This window comes from Manacus candei, unplaced genomic scaffold, assembly GCF_025592945.1.
Source record: "Manacus candei isolate 608988 ecotype Guabito, Panama unplaced genomic scaffold, ASM2559294v1 h1tg000019l, whole genome shotgun sequence".
NCBI classification, from domain to species: domain Eukaryota; kingdom Metazoa; phylum Chordata; class Aves; order Passeriformes; family Pipridae; genus Manacus; species Manacus candei.
In genome coordinates, this window is record NW_026138067.1 from 2,478,840 (window position 1) to 2,499,697 (window position 20,858).

Consider the following 20,858-nt stretch of genomic DNA (forward strand, 5'->3'; position numbering starts at 1 on the left):
CAGCCCGGTGCTGAGGGAATGGAGGGAGGGCGGTGCCGCCTCAGCCCTTCCCGCCCAAGATGGCGGTGGCCCCGCCCCGCCGGGCGGTGTCCTGCAGGCCGTCCCCCGGCGCGGGGTGTATGACCGCGGCCGTGCGGGGAGCGGGGCAGGCGGCGGCCGGAGCGGGGTGCACTGGGTGAGGAGCGCGGGCTGGCCGTGTTACGGGCGGGGGGGGGGGGGGGCTCGGTCCGGCCGGGGGAGCGAGAGGGAAACTTTCTTCACGGAGCCCTTCTCCGCCGGGGCTCCGGCCGCTTTCCTGCGGCCATGTTGGGAGCTGGGGGCTGCCTGGCGGAGATGGAGCTCCTCCGGCGAGAGGTGGCGTCGAGCTCCGCTGTCCCGCTGCGGGGCTGGGGCAGCGCCGCGTCCCGCCGGGAGGGAGGGAGGCAGCGGAGTGGGAAGGATCTGGGGAAGGAAGCGGCGGTGGCGGGCGCTGGCTTGTCCCAGGGCGTTGAGGGACTTGGGGGGCCTCGGAAGCGACTTTGACTTCGGGAAGGGGGAGAAACAGCGGCGGCGGCCCCGCGGCGTTACGTAAGTGCCCGAAACTCCCCGACTCGTGACTCCGCCGGGGCGCCGTGAGGCGACGGGACGGGACGGGACGGGCGGGCGGGCGGGTGGAGGGCGCTTCCTGCCCCGGCGGGGCCGCCCTCCGCCTGAGCCTTCGCTCGCCCCGTGAAACTCCTCGTCGTTCTCGGAGCGAGTCGCCTGCGAAGTCTTGATGCTGTGGTAAAAAAACCAGCGGAACCGCGAGTGTTGGCGGCTGCGAGCATAAGGTGCTATTTTTTTTTCCTGTGAAATTCGCTTATTTTGTATTTTGGAGGATAATGTGACTGGTCTGCCAGAGATACATGTGGCACATAAGCTGTTGTCTGAAAGTAGCTCGGCAGAAGACAGCCGCATGTTTTTCCTCTCGCCTCGCTTGAAATACTTACGTGCATAGGCACCGGTATTTATAAAAGGCAAAACTGCTCATCACGGCAAGAAAGTGATGGGTGAGTCTGCTGAGCAGCGCGTCCTGGCATCGACTTTGTCCCTGCTAAGGGAATCCGCTGTAACTCGAGTTTTGACATGAAGCATCAGTACAATAGTTGTTGATAACCAAAACGACCTGTTGTATCCTTAACCAGAGATCAAGGACTGTCTTTTGGCTGAATTGATGCAAGTCGTTCCAAAAGCATCATTAAGTTCTAACTCAGGCTCTGCTAGGAGTTACTGTAAGTGGTAATGTGTATCTGAGAAACACTGTATCTGAGGCTGTGATGTGCCTAACATTAAGTTCAGATGAGGTTAGTACAGTGAGCAAAGTTGAGTCTAAACTCAAACCCACAACACAGGAATTTGTTTCAGAACTGAGATTTCAAATTCCTCTTTCTCTTGAAATAAGAAGACTTTAAATACTCAGATCCCAAGTTACTTGTATATTGAACTATTTTAGAGATGGCTGTCTGAAAGAAGGGAAGTACTTAAAAACGGCAGTGCAATCAGTGCTGAGATCCTACGGATTAATTGCTTTGTATGCAGCCATCAACATGCAGAACGGAATTGATTCTTTAGCTCAGAAGGCAGTTTTTAACCTTGATAATCTAAATACTTTTAACTAATCTCGTGGGAGATAAGAGTTCCTGTGTTGTTAAATGTGTTGTATATCAGCTCAGTTTGTTAAATAATATTTTCCCAAGTGTTTTAGTGCCATGCCAAGTGTGTTGAAAACAATAGTGAAAGCGAAGTGTTGTGAGCCTGAGTCCCAAATTCTTGCTTCTGAATGCAGGTTGGCTCTGTGCCTTTTGGAGTGTCTTGAGTTTTACTCTGCATGGAAACCCATATAGAGGAAGTCCCTAAAACGATAAATAAAAACCTGTGAATAGAAGTTTGGAGCTGGAAAAGCTGGTTCAGTTTCCTCTGTTGTATTATCTAGAAAGAGAGAGAGTAGCATCTTTTCACCTAGAAGCAAGTTTTCACTAGATGCAGTGTTGACATCATTCTTCAGCAAGATCTCCATTCTATTTCCCTTAAATCATGGTCTGAGCCTTAACTGTAGTAATTAGACATGTCTCTGGCCTAAAAGAAGATCTGTCCATAGTATCATAAAACCCTTTAGTTTACAAAAATTATTATTGTCAAAATGATTGTTATACTCAAAAGGTAGGATGACTTTTAGGTTTCACTGTTGAGGTTGGTGGGTGCAGGAAGGCTTCAGAGCAGTGAAGAGATGGAACTGCAATCTCAGGTGAGGTGTGATATGATATAGCTTGGCTTATCTTGTTTATCTTCCTAAAAGCCCTGTGAGATCGATAAAGGCAGGGTACAAACACTGGTTTCGTACCCTTGCAGCATTTTTGGGGGCTTGCCTTCAGCAGAGAGGACTAGAGGTGTTAAAGGGAAAGCTTAGGGTCAAAGCATGGCACATAGCTGAGGTAGAGTTGAAGTGTTTAGCACTTGCAGATCTAATTTTCTGGAAAGGTATCTGTAAGAAAATGTTGGAATTGGTGTCCAAGCAAACAAATGGCATGCAAGTTTTTGTTCTTAAAGGGTATTTATTAGCAGGAGATGTCAAATAAGGACACCCCAGCGTTAACAGTGGATATGATTCTTAGGTGATGGTAGGTAAGGAAGTTAAATTCTTGATTTTTGAATTAAGAAATGAGACCTTATTCTGTACAACCTCAGATCCTAAAGGTACATTGGGACTTATTCCAAGCTCTGTTAATATTTAAGCTTGTTTTTGCATTTACTTTATGTATTTTTTAAAAAAGTTACAGATGTATATTTTAAACTTTGAAGAAGTCAGTAGTTGAATGAAACTTGATAATCTGGGGATTGTTCCAAAAGAGAAAACATAAGGGCAAATACAGGGTTTTGAAATAGAAACACGTATTTAAAACTTTCTCTCTATGCAGCAAATGCCAAGTTTGCTGTTGTACAATAACTTTTGTCTCCATGGTTCAGCAGAGGACTTGTTCTTACAGTTCGGGGAGGGTGAAAAACTACTCTACAGATAGATGTGGTAGAACCTGTTTACAATGCTGAAGATTATTGTTATCAAAGTTACAAAATGTGGTGACAACTGTGTTAGCAAGTAGTGTTCTGCAAATTCTGGGCCACATAATCAGTGCTGTTGAAATACATTGTCTGCTCACTTGAGAAGTGGCTTGACTGAGAGTTGTGGGACAAAGATTCTCCTTTTACAAAAATAAATGTTATAGTGCAGAAGTACTATTGAACAGAAGAATATTTCATGTTTTTCAGCTTGCTACTTTAATACTACATAGTCAAAAACGAATTCATATGTTTACTTTAGTTGCATAAATAGATAAGAGTGCTGCTGCCTTAGACATAATGATGTGGGGTTTCAGTGTTTTGGTTTTGTTGGCTTTTTGTTTTAGCCTCTTAGTAATTGTAAATAATTTAAGGATTTTAAAAATTAAGTGGAAGGGAGTGGCTCTCTGTTTTATTGTAAAGCACAATGATGCAAAGAGGAAAAAAAAATAATGTTAAGCATATTGTGTATGTAATATAGCAGGATTTTGGCATTTTGTCTAAGTGTAAAAGAAGAAAAAACAGTTGAAAGTTAAGGATTTCAAATACAAGAATGTTCTCGTTACATCCTCCCCTCCCAATACCTGAAGGTAGTAAGATGCCATGCAAGCAGTTAGTTACTGTGTTGAGAGGCAACCTGTTGAGAAGTTTTACTGACTCAAACAGATACAGGGGGGTCGGTAGAGATTGATGTATATGATCTTTTTATCAGCAGCTTAAGCTTTCATTAAATGCTTCTTGTATCTCAAACACATCATCTAAAGGTAACCGTTTTGCTTTTAAGTACTTAGTATGCCTTCTGAAAAAGGAAAAGTTACAGCATGTTCTTTGACATTTGCATTTCTGAAGTGTACACCTAATTTGTTAATGGAAATTAACAGTGGATTGTACACGCAGCCGTTCAGGTTGTCAGCATCTTTTTTGGAATGGTGAGCTGTGCAGGTTAACTTCAGTGCAAACCTTTGTGTACTAGGTAGTCTGTACTCCGAGTGCTTTCCATGTAACTAAAATGCATCAAAGACATTTGACAAGCAGTAAAAGGGAAAAGGGCCAGTGAGTGCATTTCCCAAGAAGGCATCTACAGTAAGCTGCTGTGATTACTAGATTCTTTCAGGAAATGACTCCTTTACTTTTTTAAACTTCTGCTTTAAATTTCTCCTGACTTAGCTGTCAATACTTGGTAATGTAAATCTTCTGAGAGTGATTTTGGGTGTACTTCTGTTCTGAAAGCTGTGTGTGACAGTGATTTCCCGCTCCCCTGCTCTGATCTAGGTTAACAGCATGGAGGCAAGTGAACTGCCCTTTTAACACCCAGAGTATTGGTAAAAAACTGGTTACATTGAAGACTGACATTTTATTTATGGTATCATTGTTAAAGCTTTCCTTTTGGCTTTTGTTAATAGCTGTCAGATGTCAGTTTTCTAGGCCTTTACCACTCACCCATGTGTCACTAGGTAGCAGCATTTGATCTAAAAAAGGGATTATGTCCCTTGCTCAGAAAGAGAATTCAACACTTGGTTTATTGCCTTATGTGTTTTTAAATAATGCTGGATAAATAAATTTTAAATATTTCTGAGGGTTGATAGTGAGAGGTCCATGCTTGCAGCACTGCAGTAGTCTTGTCAAGCTTCCTGAAAATCACAGGGTTGAATTTCAAGCCCCAAATTGTGTTTCAGCTGCCTGTGAGCCCCTGGTTCTGCTGGGCTGGGGGTTTCATCCTAGTGCCAGTCCTGCTGTGCACATGGTTACTGGGCCATGAGCCATTTTTGGTACCAACTCGAGCAACTTCTTTCAGCAGGTTTAAATGGTAGGAAAAAGATTCCCTACAGCCAACCATGTTTGCCCTTAGTCTATTATTACTCGTGAACTAATGGTAGAAATTATTGGATTTTTTTTTTTTTATTAAGGAGTTAAGAATTTTAAGGGGGTCAATATGTCTGTATATTTTCTTTTTCTTACTACGATATTGAAAATGGGCTCCAGCAGTGTTTTGTCTGACCCTGTTGGGTAGTGACCTCCTGAAAGTATTTCTACAGTATAATATAGTATTAGGGTTGCCCCCTAAAGTGGAGATTTCTTAACTTATGTAGGCCAGGAGAAAGAGGTTGAGTGTTGTTACTTGGCTTGTATCTTATTTAGTTTTGTAGAAATGCTTAGAATTACTGAACTGGTGAAAGAAACCTCTTTCTTGTGCAGCTTCTTTTCCTAGAACACAATATCTGAACTTAAAAGAGCACATGCACTAGAAAAAAAAAAGTAATAATAATGAAATAGCAATGATGTGGTTATGGTGCTGTGCTTGTAAATTGTGAAACTGCATGTGAAAACTTTGCTCTGTTTCAAACATGGCCACTAGAAGTGAAAGTCCTTTTGTGTTGCAGTTGTTGGTAGGGAGTTAATGGCTCTGACTTTTGCCTAGCTTTGACTATTTGGTAACTCTCTAGCTTGGTCATGCTATAATTGTTTACTTATAGTCCAGTCCTTGTTAGACTGTTAGTGAAGTGCAGTAACTTCTCTCATAATGGTAATAAAAGTGAACTAAAGAAAAACAGAAAGCTTTTCTTTTTGGTTTTTGTTTGTTTGTTTGTTGGTTTTTTTTAACACTAGCTGGTTTAAGTACCTGTGCATAGTAAAAAGGCATAAGCCAGTGAACAAGCAGTTGTGTCATAGGTTTGTGTTCATGAAAAAAGGGAAAATAAAATTCTGTTAACTTGAGGAAGCTCTTTTGAGCATGTAGCTGTTCTGAGCTCTCAAGTGCTAAAACAAACAGGTGCCCTGAAATGCAGGAGGTGCTGTTTTTAGTGTATACTTGCATGTAAGAGATACACATCAAAAATCCTTTTGTAAATATCCTCCACTTGTAGATTAAGAAGCATTGTGTGTTGCAAGAAGCATGCTGAAAAATATTATTTATTTCAGTAACTGAAAACCAAATCCCTTTTTTCACACTGACTGAGAGACAGTCTAGCTAACCATTAGCAAGTTGCCTCCGTGTGTGCTGTAATAATCCATAACAACAACAAACCACACGGCCAGTCTGGTTTTGGAGAATCGCTTGCAAGATGGATTTGGCAACAGTTCTTATAGAACAGCTGCATCTGGATCTGTTTTTCTAAATTCTAATGATGCTGTGTGCCCTCCCCAAAGCAATTTAAATAGATCTGCTTCATGATTTAAAACATTGATGCTGTGGATTCTCTTCATTATGCTGGGTTGACAAAACTTAAGCAGGATATAGCTTGCTCTGAAATTGGTCAGATCCTTTTGATCGATTTCTCACGTCCCTCACCCAATGTCCATTTATGTTTAGCAGGGTAGTATTTGTATCTGTCAAGTTATTTGCTAGCCCAGATGTCCAGATGTGTGCCCTGGTGCTGCCCAAGTGGGCTGTGACCAGTTAAGCTGTTCCTTGGCATGCAGCGTATCGGATGGGAAGGGCGCACTGGGCACCTGTCCAGGCAGCCTGGAAGGGAGGGGTGAGCTGCTGTTGCCGCCAAACTGCAAAATAATGTTTGCTGAGAGAGACTCTTAAACAGCTAAACAGTGGAGTAGGGAAACACTAAATTGTAAACAGAAAAATGTATTCCAGTATTTGGTATTGCAGCCTGGTCAAGTGATCGTTTAGGTACTGGCCTAGCACATGGAGTTCATGTCTGTCGGAGCTTCTTGTGGCAGAGCAGGATCCCAGTATTGCTGTTCTCTGCCCTTGACTCTTCATGCACATTGATCTGTTGTCTGCTTTTCTTCTGATGGCTTTTAGCTACCCAGAACTATGGAGAACTTCAGAAGGAACTCGAGCTTTTTTGGGCTTAAGATCTGTGGAAACTGGTTTTGAAACCATATTCTGGTGTATGTTCCCAGTACTTTGATTAAGATGAAAGATGCAGTTTGCTAGCACCAGAGGTTAAACTAACCACTGCTAGTATTCCTAAATACATACAAGTGGCAACTCAAAATACTAGGGTGTTTCCCCATGACAGCAAAGATGTGGTCTGAATATTGGGCTTTTTTAGTCACTTGTTTGTTGATTAATTTTGAAGGGTACATGTGTTCTGTAGTTTATAAATAGATAGCTTTATATATACAAAACATCAACCTTTTTACTTATCCCCATTTCAGTATGCTGTCAGCTGCAAGTATTTGATATGCCCACAGTTGCCTCTGCTTGCAGATGAGTTTGTCAGATTTGAAATGCTGTTCATGATGGATCAGGCCTGTCTTTTTACCTGTGCAGAACTCGAGTTTTCAGGGTTGTGTGGCTGTGTACTGTGGTTTGGGTTTTTTTGTTTGTTTTAATATTTCCTTTTAATATTTTCTTTAGTTCTAACTACTTGGTTTGCACATGCATGTACTGGCTACCTCCTCTTTCACATCTTGAACAGTGGTAAGAATTTTCTCATCTAAATGGCAGCACTTCAGCTGGCAGTACCGTTTTTCACAAGTGCTGCTCAAAGCCATGTAAGCCGGTGTAGGTGCTTGGGAAATGCTCAGCTTATCTGCAGATGGGTAAGGACACAGAGAAAATTCAGTGTAGATAGCTGCTTTGTTTGCTCCAACCCTTGACTGCCAGGTGTGGAATGGAGAACTCCGTGTTTCTTCCCAGCAGCAGCTCTGTCTCTGTCATGCTAGAAGACAAAAACAATATCAGCTACCATGGTTTATTGTAAATAGAAGCCTGACAGTGGTAATAAGCAACTGACTTCATTGAAAAGCTGGCCTTTTTACAAGAATGTTCCTCCTGGAGCTCTGCAGTGAGGTCTCTTCTCCCCTAAGAGACATTCAGGGACTTCTTCCAGTGCAGTTGGGGACAGAAGAGAAATACGGCCGACCCCTTCCAATTGGTCTAGGAGTGCCTTGAAGCCCTCCTGGTCATGTACTTCCCTGTGGTACAAACCCTTTAGTACTATGTTTCCATCTTTCATATTTTCTGTTACTACCAAGCAGGAAAAGGTAGTGGGAACAGCTTTGGACTCAGCAGTTCTGGATTTCTGTGTGTCTTTCATGGGTGCCACGTGTTCCTTGCTTGGAGCAGGGGTGCTGGCATTACTGCACGTGGCATTATGGCCAAGGTGGTTCCTCTCACCATCCGTGCAGGGCTGGTTTAAAACAAGTTAAAACAAGCCCATCACGTCTGGTGGGAAGCCCTCTTCCGCATGCCTTTGTTTTCTTTTTGCGTCCTCTATTATTATTTAGCATTACAACTTGTTGGGAATGTGGGAGGTAGTGTTTCTGTTTACAGGCTGGTTAAATTGGTGTTCTTTTTCCAGCTGAGAAGCTAAAGTGCAGAACTTGGATGGTTTTGCCTGCATACAGCAGCTCAGGCAGTGTGTTAACTGTTCAGCAGAGTAACCTGGATAGTAAAAGAGCATTGCTGTGTTCTTGCTGTGTAATGCATATGCTGCTTGGCTAAACAGATAGACTGTTGCTAAAAATAACCTTCTGTACCCAAACTAGCTTCTGAGTGGGTTAGGCAATATAAGGTCATATATCTTCAAAGTTCTACATAGAAATGATTTCCATCCCCAAGATGGAACTGGCCTTTCTAGGCATTCCTAACTCAGTTGGATAATGGCTATTGCAAATTTGAAGAGCAATCCACTTACCATGCAGGTTTGATAATAAAGGGGTTTTTTGTTGGTTTTGTTATGGATTTAGAATCATTTACATTCTATGAGAAATTCTTACACAACTGGTCAATTAAAGTGAAACAGCAGTCCTTGCTTGTAAGTTGGAAATTAGAATATACAATAATTTAACTGTAATGTATGAAAAGAATTACTAAACTGTAAGATGTCAGGAAGTTAAAACAGGAATTTCTACATTGTACTTTCAAGAAGAGCTTTAGTGGGATTTGACTTGTGACATCATTTGCAGCAGTTAAAAAGCAAAACAGATCTGTCTGGTTTGTTATAGTAATTATAGGTTTATGATGACATCCAACTAGACAAATGCATGGATTTGCTTTCATGATATATTTGGATGTGAATAAATGGGCTGAGAAATAATCTAAATATTTCGAAAATATTGGCAGGGCAGAGTATTCACAGGTTGCACAGTATGAAGTAATGTGGTTGCTGTTAACATATTTCCAGCATGGTTTCTGCAGGTCTGTGGTTGATGCCAGAACATTAGCTAACAGGCTGAGATGAATGAAGGGTTAAGCCTGCTGGTTGGTACTGGATGTACCAGTAAGGGAGTGAGCTGATCTGTGTTTCTCCACGCTGCAGCCATTGCTCCACAGGCTTGCACAATGCAGGAAACTGTGTCTTCACAGTGGGGGAGAATAAAAAATTGCATTCAGGTAGAAAACACTACATTTAGAATCATAAAAATGAGACTTGGGAGAGATCCACAGTATCATTCCATTTCCCTGCTGGTGTCCTACTGATTGATGCTTACACTGTGTTTCTTTATAGCGTTAGGATGAAAATGTTGCAAGCATCTTTGCATCCACAGAGTAATCCAAAGCAGTCCTGGTATTGCCATCGTCTTTTCCAGTGTTCTGTCTTGCAGCTTTTTTGACTTTATTCAATGCCAATTATTATTAAGGATGTGAAAAATGGTGCAAAGAGTCAATAGCTTACATTATCTTAAGGAAAAGGTAAATTCTTTTGTGTCTGTAAATCAAGTCAAAATTTCTGTACCACTGTCAGTACCTTTCTGAATGCTGCAACCAATAACCAAGTTAGTAAAAAATGATCATATGGATAAAGGCTATGCTGAAGTTCAGAGGAACCTTATGCCTCATTTCCTGCTACCTTGATATAATCTCTTTAATCTGTTGGCTTTTCTTCTTTCTTTTCAGGATTATGATGAAGCTTTTTGTCATTCCTTATACTTGCATCTACCAGGTATTATCAGGGTTATCCTCTGTATCCTTACCAGCTGGTTCTGATAGTGATGCCAAGACAGTTCATTAAATATTACAATTTTGGGAATATTTTTGTGAAGAGAAGCATTAGAGAATTGGTTATTAGAACACTGTATTTCTCTATAAGTGACAGTGGTTGTCTTATGTTTTAAATAGCATCCAGGACAGCTAGCTCCAGCATAGGACAGGTGTTTAGTTGTTACTGTCGTGTCAGCTTTTAGCAGTGATAAGGACCCTTAGAAAACATTTGTCATGTTTGTATCTCCTCTCAATATTTTTGGGGGTGAAATTTTTTTAATTTCACTTTATGCACAAATTCGTCTTTTGACTATTTCATACAAAGCGACAAGGACCAAAAAGTGACTTGTGCATGAATGCTTGGATTCTGATTACAGCTAATCAGATCTAAGTGCATAGAAAGTGTAATAGAAAGGGTAATTTTGCCAACCAGGACAAGCAATGGTATCATCCTTCTCTGTATGTACTGAAGGAAGAAGTGTAGGAGGTGTACCTAGTGAGGCCAAAGTAAGATTTAATCTTTATGCTAATTTCTCTTCTGACTTGTATCAAAAACTTAGAGTATCTGCTGTGCATGAGTTTAGTTCAGCAATTTTCCACACTAAAACTATTTTCAAAGCATTATGTAGATGTAGGTAAGTTTAATCCTTAAACAGGTTGCACTTCAGAAATTTACTGTGTTTTACTTGGCAGTGGTGCAAAAAGTCAAGCGTTGCTCTTAAGAGCAATACATCTAATATTTATAGAGATTAACATAATGTGTTACAATACTGAGATACCTTCATAGCTGGAAGTTTCTCTACAAAAAGTAGTGACATTACCATTTCAGAGAGAGCTTTAAGTGAGGGATGTACATTGGTTCTGGGTAACTTGATTGTGTTTATGCAACTCTAACCAAAATTAGAGTGTCTTTCTTGCGTAGCAAAGTGTGAGACGAAAGCTCTGTGAGTCTGTTGTGATAATGTAATTTATAACAATTATTTGAAACCTGTTACTGAAAAACTCCCACATAACTACCAGTGACTGATTCTGTCTGATGAACACTTTTTAGGGAGAGTGTTACATTTTCCTCTGTAGATCCAAAAAATGAATCATCTTACAACCCAGTCATTTAATGCACGTTAGATACCTGGTCAGCAGATAGACTTTGTCTTTGGTTTACAATTTACTTGGTTTTGTCTTGTAAAAGTTTTGGGTTTTTTGATCTTCTGTACCTTTCATGTATGTTTCACTTGTGTGATTAAGTATAATAAAGCAAAATGCATTTCTGTTTGAAATTTGTTTTATTCAGAGCCCTCAAGTTGTGGAGTCAAACATGATAAAACCTTTAACTTTTGCCTTCTATTAAGTGACTCTAACCACAAACTTTTATGAAGCACGTATGTTATCTTTAGGCAAGAAGGAAAATGGTTTAATTTGAATGTATGTGGTGTAAAATAGGGACTGTCCACTAGACTGGCCCAAGCCAGAAGTAATGGAACACTGCTGGTTCTGCTCTATTGCTGAAAAAACTTTGGAATTTGAGTTGTGTCCCTCTGCTTCATACCCTATGTGACTCTCCTGCAGCCTGAAGGGAATGTGGTTGTCGTGGTAGTGTGCCCTGAGCTGGGGTGGGGAAATGGTGTTGTGCTCAGTTTGTATGCAGTCTGCATCACTATGCTGTAATAGCTTTTTAAATCTCATTTCTCCCCTTCACCACCTGTGTTATTTATGGTTCTGCTATGTGGTGCTAATGCCAGCTGCTACAGTGCTGAAGTAGTAGTAGTAGAAGAAAAGTTTTCTGTCAGTATTGAGTTAGATGGAACTGTCAGTCAGGTTCGTGTTGTTTTTACTTGCTTCCTTATGTCTATCTTCAACTGCAGCTATTCTTCTGTGCAGTTTAGTCTGGCCTCTATCAAGAGCAGAGCTAGCAGATAAAATAAACATTCTCCTATTTTAAATAAGACCTTTAAAAGCATTGAGTCCTGGGAGATCATCATCCCGCTGTCATCACCAGGATACAGTGGCAGAAAGAAACGATTATGTGGAACATGACTTGTCAGTGCAGAGCAACTCTAACAGAATTGTTTTCCTGCTGCAGTAGTATAGACCGTTAATAACTGTAGTAAATATGTGATTTCCTCAACATGGATTCTGTTTTAGGTGAGTAGGTAACTTGTTAGTTCTTCTTAGAGGTTTCAGTGGCATCTGTTTGTCACCTTGAAGGTGACCATTCTCACCAACAAGATACAAGTGTAAAACTGGTGTGAAATGGGAGCAAGATGATCTTGATATCTTGGTAACAGAACTATTGCTTCTGTGGAAGATTCTTTTGAATAAAAGTAGAAATAACTTAGTGTAAAACACAATTCTGTGTGTTGTAGAAGAGTTAGGGCTTTCTGTGTCATGAAATATTTTGTCGCCTTTAAATAGCATATTATGCTGTGGAGATGAAAGCCTTTGCCCAGCATTTTCATCATGAAATGTACTTACTGAGAGCATGTGTGAGAAGGGCAAACTGAAGGTATTGCAGCATTTTGATAGTTGACATTTATTTATCTAGAAAGGCTGTTAGACCCTGCTTATGATACAGCTCTATGTAGCTAATTTTTCTTACAAAGTGTGGTTTTTTTTTTTTTTTTTTGCAATGTTATGTCTAGAAGCTAGTACTACACTGCAGTCTGGACACAAAAACTACTGAATCTGATGTCTGTAAAGACTATCAGACTATCAGTCCGTCACAAATGGAGTCACCCTTGCATAAGGGCCTGGGGACCTTTGGGAGTTCAAATGCCAGATGTGTGAAACTGGAGTCAAATGTGATAAAGGTCTGAACAATAGGTTTGAGGTTTTTGACTACATGGCACCCGTAAACTGAGACTATGTGTAAGATGCTGTCCCTTAAGTGGAGTTGTCTAACCTTATTTCGAAGCTCATGGTTCTGGTTTATTCTTCACTGCTTAGGGAAGGATTGGGGCATGTTTTCAGCAATTTGCTGTCACTTAGGAATTGCTTTGTTTGATCAGGTCTTGAGATCCTGCATCTTGAAGACAGTAATCCAGTATTTGCTGCTTATGGTGGCCAAGAGCTTCAGAAGAAAATCTTAGCTGGAAGAGAGGAGGGTATTGCTACCCAGTTCCAGGGTATGATCTGTTATCTCTTACAATATATCTTAAATATGCTTTAAGACAAGATTAATGTAGTCTTTAAATACTGGTAGTTGATAACTTTGCTTTTGGACTGTGACATTTTGGGATTAAAAGTTCTTTGTGTGTCCAGACAATTTTAATTTAGTATCTTTTTGATCAGTGTGCTCTTGAGAGGAAGAGGTGTATTTCTCCTAACTTTAGCTTTTGTGGCTTAGGGATGGCTTCTCTTTTGTATTTCTGGTCTATTTTTTCATGTTTCATTCTTACTTGTAATCATGATGTGTTTTGGGTGGTTTTGTATCCATTTCTGAACTAACTTTCTCAGAAAAAGCTAGTGAAGATGACTGAACATTAGCGTGCATAGGATTTCAGATGGATTTTTAATTTTTGATTCTTTAAAGACTTATGTGAAAAGAGGCAGAGTGCTTATTTTAAAAGGTCTGATCTTTTAGTGTGGGAAAATACAATTCATGCCCTGGAAAAGTGGAATCAGTATCCATCAGCAGTCTGTGGCATTTACTGCCTTAATTGAGGCTGGCTGCTGACAATGTTAAATATTATAGCAAAAAGTTTCAGTTTGGAAGACATGTGATTATCTTGTCTTCCTTAATAGTCCTTAACTTGCCCCGGATTCTTGCTTTAAGTCCAGCAAGTGATTATTTTCACAACAAGCTCGAAGTACAGCCTTCAGCACAAATTCTGGAGTCATGCGTCTTGGTTTCAAGCCATCATGATTATTAAACGATCTTGGTTAGAGTTGTTTTCTCTTAGGTCCTCCTAGGGAACAGTTAATTAAAACCTTTAGCTTTTTCTCCCCTGTTTTCTTCTCCCAGTGGCTTGTATTTTGAAAGCTTTTGTGGTGACCTTGGACTGAGTTTGCAGATTATTGGCAGGGAGTGCAGAATGCCCGAGTTAGAGTTGTGGAGCAGCAACTGCTTCCTACAGGTTGCTGTAATTTCATACCAAGAGCTTTCTTCACTGAAACTCATCAGTATGACTGTATTTGTAGTTTTCTTTTGGGAGGGGTGGGCCAGGGGTGGTGTTCCCCCTTGTGCACTACCAAAAGCATTTAACTTGCTGTAATTTGTAGATAACTTGTATAAAAGGGTACGTTTAGAAGTAGTGTATATTGATTTGTACCTGCAGAAAGTATATTCTTCTGGTCTGTCCTCTTTGCACTCTGACTGATGTCCTTCTGCACTTTACAGGGAACATGGGATTACTAAATAACTTTAGACTAACCCTGTGACTGAGTCTTTGCTTTCTAAGTTTGAAGGGCTGTTGATTCAGCTTTGACACTTGCAAAGGCTGTTTATTGCTAGTATGTTGTTAGATGGGCATGTTTACCTGATAGTTAATGGCAATTAACTCTCATTTGAAGTCCTGGGCTTCAGCAGTCAGGCACCTGAATTTGATTTTGAAAACTAGGACTACAGCAAGTACACCTAAAAAGGCTGCTAGTTTATCTTTTGCCTTCTCTTCTTATTACTTTCTGCTTGGCAGTTCTTGTTTTGTCTTCACTTTCTGCAGATCAAAATACTTTTGGAACTGGTAGCTTTGTAATTCCCCTAACCATAAAACTAGTTAACACAGTATTCACATATTGTAACTAAAGCTGTAAGGCATGTAAAGAAAGTTCAAAAATAGCACTGAGAAACGACTTTTAGAGATTCTTCTCTCTTCAGTGTCAGACTTTGGTACAAGATGATGTTGTGTGCAGGGCTTAAAAAAGGTAGTTATATCTGTGCAAGCTCACTTGTCAAACCCTTTTAGTGTGAAAATAATTAAACTTTCAAAGCAGTAACTTACGATGACCATACTTAACATTGGGCATGTGGATTTGTGTAATCACAGTAACATACTTATTTAGATGAGGCCTGATGAGAGGTTTCATCCCTATTTTGTAAGGAAGTATCTGTGCTTTGATATATAGGAAGAAGGTTGATTGGATCAGGTTATGGCAGAGCAAGGGAGTTTGAGCAACATCAAGTCTAAGCCTTGTTTCAGCCCAGTTTCCTCTCTGTTGCAGGCTGATGCTGTATTAATGTCAGGCAATGTAGATCTAAAAGAAAAGGTAGGTAATGTAGAGGACTTCCCAAATGGTGATTGTGTTGTGATGTGCAGGAAGTAGAGAACAGAGTATTTGCTGCTCAGCTCTCCTTCAGGCCTGTCCAAAGTGGTGCTTGTAGCAAAGGGTGTTGTGAGCATCAGCCCTGTGGAAGGCACTGGAGAGTGTCTTTTGCATGCTGAGACAAACATCTGTCCATACTACTTGCTTCTGCCAGATGTCTTGCTGCTCTCCACCAAGCATACAGTTCAGGTTCCTGGCTATATCACAAGGAGTTTGGGGGGAGCAGATCTGGGTCAGACTGGCAAGAGTTTCCTTTGGAGACTTCTGCCTGGGAAACTCTAGGGTAAAAGGCTAAAGAGTGATTTGCCAAGGTATGAATCACTATAGTGACTTCTTATTTTTAGTTCACTGTTGGATGCCTTAGATATCTCACCCTTACAAGAGAAAATCTTATTTGCTACTTGGGGAATGACAAGGTGGGGTTTTAATCTGTAATTGGAACATACGTACTCTTCAATTCATTAGCACTTCATGAAATATGAAGTCGTCTTTTCTAAACTTTTGGCTGGTGCAGGTCACCTAGTCTTTCTCAAGAGCAGTTGTGAGCTGTGTGGCTTGTCCTCTGAGTAGGTCTGCCTGTGTACGTTGCCTGAGTGTGACAGATGCAGATGTGGTTTGAGTAGGTGAGGAGGGAGGCACTGTGGGGCTCCTACAAAACAGGGCAGCAGCAAGCAGGCATGACTCACTCCCTGTTCCTGGCTCCAGAGTTTGCTGTGAAAGCAGGTGGGGGGGTGCAAGTTGTGGCCTGTACAAAATGTTTCTAGAAGGTAGGTTCAGGAGTTTGGCCCATGATTTGAGGTTTACATGCTGGAAAAAAAGAACAGTACTGAGCTTGGGGAGTGTGATTTCCGATGTGAACGTCAATTATGTAATTTGTTTGTTGTGTTAAAATTAACGTGGGTCTTCAGGCTGCTCAGTTAAGTTGATGTTTCTGCAGCATTAGAATTTGGAATGATGGATGATACTTCTTGTTGCCATCTGGAGAGTAGGTATAGGAGGATATGCAGAGAAATACAAGCATTAAACCAGGATGCAGTAGCCTTACTAGAGAGGAACTAGTTTGTTGCCAGATGCTTTCAAAAGCAGTGCCGTAGGTGCTGTCTGTGTGATAAAGATAGCTGTCAGCTGCATGGAACATTTTTGCTTTTGCAAAAAAGACTAATTGGCTGCTAAAAATTCTTAGGTGTTAATACTTATTTAAATCTAGCCCAAGTCGATTCCTCTGAGCCAGCGGATGCTGTTAGATATTTTAAGAAATGCGGGGTTGGTACCTTCCTTGGGGAAGGCTGCTTGCTGTTGAATCAGTCCTGTTCTAATAACAAACTTTTTTCTAATTTTAGGATACTTGTGAAAGATGGTGGATCGCTTGGCAAACAGTGAGGCAAATACTAGAAGAATAAGTATAGTGGAAAACTGCTTTGGAGCAGCTGGTCAACCTCTGACTATTCCTGGTCGTGTTCTCATTGGAGAGGGAGTACTAACAAAGCTGTGTAGGAAGAAGCCCAAAGCAAGGCAGTTCTTTCTGTTCAATGACATCCTTGTTTATGGTAACATTGTCATCCAGAAGAAGAAATACAATAAGCAGCACATAATCCCCCTGGAAAACGTCACTATTGATTCCATCCAGGATGAGGGAGACTTACGGAACGGGTGGCTCATCAAGACACCCACGAAGTCTTTTGCGGTTTACGCTGCCACTGCTACAGAGAAATCTGAGTGGATGAATCACATAAATAAGTGTGTTTCTGATTTGCTTTCCAAAAGTGGGAAGACTCCTAGCAATGAACATGCAGCTGTCTGGGTACCGGACTCGGAAGCCACGGTGTGCATGCGCTGTCAGAAAGCAAAATTTACGCCCGTCAACCGTCGTCATCACTGTCGCAAGTGTGGCTTTGTTGTGTGTGGGCCTTGCTCTGAAAAGAGGTTTCTTCTCCCGAGCCAGTCTTCCAAGCCAGTGAGAATCTGCGACTTCTGCTATGATCTTCTTTCTACTGGGGAGATGACTGCATGTCAGTCGGCTAGATCAGACTCCTACAGCCAGTCACCTAAGTCATCTTTAAACGATGTATCTGATGATGATGATGATGAAGACAGTAGTGATTAAGGACAAAACGTTTTTTTCCATGTGTTGCAAGTCGTTTCAAACCATATGGAGCTGCTTTTGGGGGAGTCTGTAGTGAGGTTCCTCAGAAAAATCCTGTTCTAGCCATAAAATATGCCTGAATATCTTCAATTGCAATGTGCCTCAATCTATGAATTCTCTAGACAATAGTTGTTTTTTTCTCTTCTGCAGGGATAGACTGGTGCAAATGTTATCAGAATATTTTCCAACCTCATATACTTGAGTTGTGTCTAGGTTAGGCTTTTGTGGAAGACCAGAGAATAAAATGTACTTTCTTAATTTAACAACCCATACTTTCTAATGTTTCATATTGATATGTTATGTGGAGGTTTTTTGGATATGGGAAGGAAAACTGTGAGCATGCATGGGATGGTGATGTTTTTGTTAATCCTGTAGACTGTGTTGTTTTTCTTGCCATGGTATATAATAAGTTGAAACGTGATGTAATTTACAAACCTAAATGTCACAAAACTTGGATACTCTTGTTTTGCTCTTACTTATGACTTCCTATGCCAAGGAGTGCCTTGTATCAATTATGCTGATTCAGGAAGAAACAAACCTATTTTATGTCGCCTAGTGCTGGTATCTGAGAGATTGTTGGTGCTATTGAAAATAACTGCTGTGTTCAAAGTGGAGCTTTGATAAGGTCATAACTGTACCTCGTGGTGGGTGATGGAGACCCAAATCACATGTCCTCACCTGTGCAGGCAGACCCGAAGACTCTGCAGGTTCCCACAGGCTTCAGCAGGGTTCTCCTTGCAGAAGTTGTGTTGTGGGTCAGGATCTTGAGATGAGAAGCTTGGGGAGACTCTTTGTGGGGATTTACACGTTTTCTTTTCAGAACAGTTACTAAGTTTCAAATTTGGCAAATGCGTACTGGAATTTTAGTTGGGTGATACAGCATTTGGATGTGATAGCCTGTATGTTTTTGGAAATAATTCCCAAAAATGACACTAGATTTTTTTCTTAAAACATTGGTGAGAAGATTGCGGTTTTTTTCTCCCCAGGAATTTATTGGCTCGTTTAAAAATAACCTCAAATTTTCAACAAAAAGTCTGCAAGTATCCTTATAAAACTGGCTTTCCTTTTTACACAGCTGACCTCAGGATAAATGTGAGATGCAAGTTATTTCATTCTAAATGTATACCCAGGACCAAGAAAGATGTATTTAAGGACTGTAATGGAATCATCAGTGCAGAAAATGTCTCTATCACAGTATTCGTTTTTATTTCTTGAGTACCGAAGCATCATGTTCCCATATAAATGTAAAAGTTAGACTTGTAAAGACACGTTAAACCCCCAAATATATGTTTCTGTATTTTTATATTGATAGCATCAATTTTGAAGCAGAAAGACCTCTTTGAAATAGTTGTATGAATATAGTAGCAACTGACTTTATACAAAAAAATGTTAAACTTTTGTATCTCTGAATGACAATTTCTGCACTGTTTGCCTTGGTTGGCAATAATTGGGTTAAGTATTTATTGAATAAACAATCAATGCTGCATGTTGCACTAGTCTCCCATTCTGTACGCTGAAAGTGTCAGTCATATTTTTTAATAAAAATTAGCAGAGCACTTCAAAGATGTACCCCTCCATGAGATTTCTGGTGGCTAAAGATGCACTTAGCATCTTTAGAGAGGCACTCTACATTCATAGTTTGCAAGACATTGCTTCAGGTGAAAATTGCATTAATATTTCTATCTTAGACAATTTCTAAAAATAAGACTTTTTATAAAAGCACTGAAGAGTATTTGTTCTACTTGGAAATAAATACACAAAGGGGAAAACACTTTCTGATGCAGACTTGGGACCAGGAAGATTCTGTAAAATTGCTAGATTAAAAGGCTGGCTGAAATATGCAAACTTTTTTCTTGAAAGATGGGGGAATGGTGACCTGCAGCAGGGAAAAATGGGCTATTCTGAGAATGCACTTTGAGTTAATAGTGCTTACTTTTTGTACCTCTCAATATTTCTATTTCAGGAGTGGAGACTTGTCAGCTTCAGTTTTTCTAGAGAATCAAAGTACAAACCTCCCTTGTACAGACCTTCTAATGACTAACAATCATTTTCTTCGTGATGCAATTGTTTCCTCTTTCTTAAGCTGTCAAATATTAACTTGTCTTGTTAACGAGTCCATCTCCTTGTTTACTTTCCCCTTTGTTTCCATACCTTATGCTTATCTTCAGCACCTTTTAGGGGTGAGAAAAGGGTTGCTGAGAGTTAGATCACATCCTGTATTTTTTGAGAATGTATTTGTACCTACTTCAGATATCTTTTTATCTGTGAATGAAACTTGCACTGTGCTGCACTGATCCCTGAAGCTGTAACCAAACTGATGAGTGCGTGTGGAATTTTTCATCTGAAATTGATGTATATGGTTAGAGCTTTTTTAAAAAGCATTAAAAAAGGTGTTTTATGGTAATACTCCTATTCCTCAGTAATACTTGTTTAAAACTTTACAAGATGGACTTAACATTGACTTCTCTTGTAGTTAAGAATTCCTGAAAGGGCTCATTTCGTATTTTGTAATTTTGTTCTGTCAAATTATTTTATTTACAAATATATGGTGTAGCTTCAAGCCTATGTGTTTAATTTTCTTTAACTGTGGGCCTTCGAAGGTGAGAGAAAAGAGGGCAGCTGGTTTTTATATTGACAAGTAAGTTAGCAGCAGGTTTATTCGCTGTCAGGAGGGATTAATAAGCTGGGAGCATGAGCATACGGGAGGAGTTTTAAGACTCATTTAGAACTTAATGTGGTTATGGACTTAGAAGCCACTTGCATGTTTAAGTAACGTTTTAAAACAAGGATGACCAAACGTGTTGCAAAGTTTGGCTTTTGTTGGACCAGTGGTGGTTGAGCTACTGGAAGAGGCTGGAGGGCCAGCCCTTCATGTCAGCAGGGTGCTGAGCAGCCCAGTTCCAGTGCTACGGGTCTTGACTGTCGGCCTTGTCAAACCACCACTGGGTCAAAACTTCTTGTGGTATCAAACTGGAGAGTAACTTAGTACTTTTCTCAGAGCTTCTGCACTCTTTGGATGCTAAAATAGTGATTAAGTATGGACAGTCTCTGCGTATTTTGTGTACTTTTTGTTTGTGGTAGATTTAACCTGCTCTTCCTCTATAAGCTTTCCAAATTCAATGGAATAAAAGCAGCAGCCTGTATGTCTCTCATGTAAGGCTCTGCAGTCAGCTTCTGCTTTGTAGAAGATTCTGTATTGGAGAAATAAGTACATGTTTGCTTTAGCCGAATTCACAGTTTGCACAGTGTTTACCAGTACTTCATAGTTCACTTGCTGGAAATATTAAAGGAAAGGAAATATTCTTTGTTTTAAAGGTTTTAATTGAAGTCTACTAATTTTAGCCTCTGCACCTAAACTGCCGTTAAGATAAATTAGGCTGCTTCCCTTTCAGATTTGATGCAGCTGAATTTGCTGTAGCCATAATCTGAGGGTCAAGCACTGCTACTCAGTTGAAGAAAAGTTTAATAAAATGGGTGGGTGGATTAATGAGTTGT

General features: G+C 40.4%; 1 protein-coding gene across 4 annotated transcripts; it reads left to right on the forward strand.

Moving 5' to 3' along the window:
• Positions 1–54: 54 nt before the first annotated feature.
• PLEKHF2 (pleckstrin homology and FYVE domain containing 2) lies at positions 55–18,919 on the forward strand. 4 transcript variants are annotated; one of them, XM_051785304.1, is made up of 2 exons: positions 55–175; positions 16,561–18,919. In XM_051785304.1, the coding sequence occupies exon 2, from the start codon at positions 16,575–16,577 to the stop codon at positions 17,322–17,324; it is 750 nt and encodes a 249-aa protein (XP_051641264.1). In that variant the 5' UTR covers positions 55–175; positions 16,561–16,574; the 3' UTR covers positions 17,325–18,919. The 4 variants fall into 4 exon arrangements, with proteins under 4 accessions (XP_051641264.1, XP_051641266.1, XP_051641265.1 ...); XM_051785306.1 differs by lacking the exon at positions 55–175 and adding an exon at positions 218–567; XM_051785305.1 differs by lacking the exon at positions 55–175 and adding an exon at positions 635–809.
• Positions 18,920–20,858: the final 1,939 nt, after the last annotated feature.

What these genes read in the sequence shown, in the direction of transcription:
- PLEKHF2 (XM_051785304.1), top strand. Translation starts at nt 16,575, where the DNA reads ATGGTGGATCGCTTGGCAAACAGTGAGGCAAATACTAGAAGAATAAGT.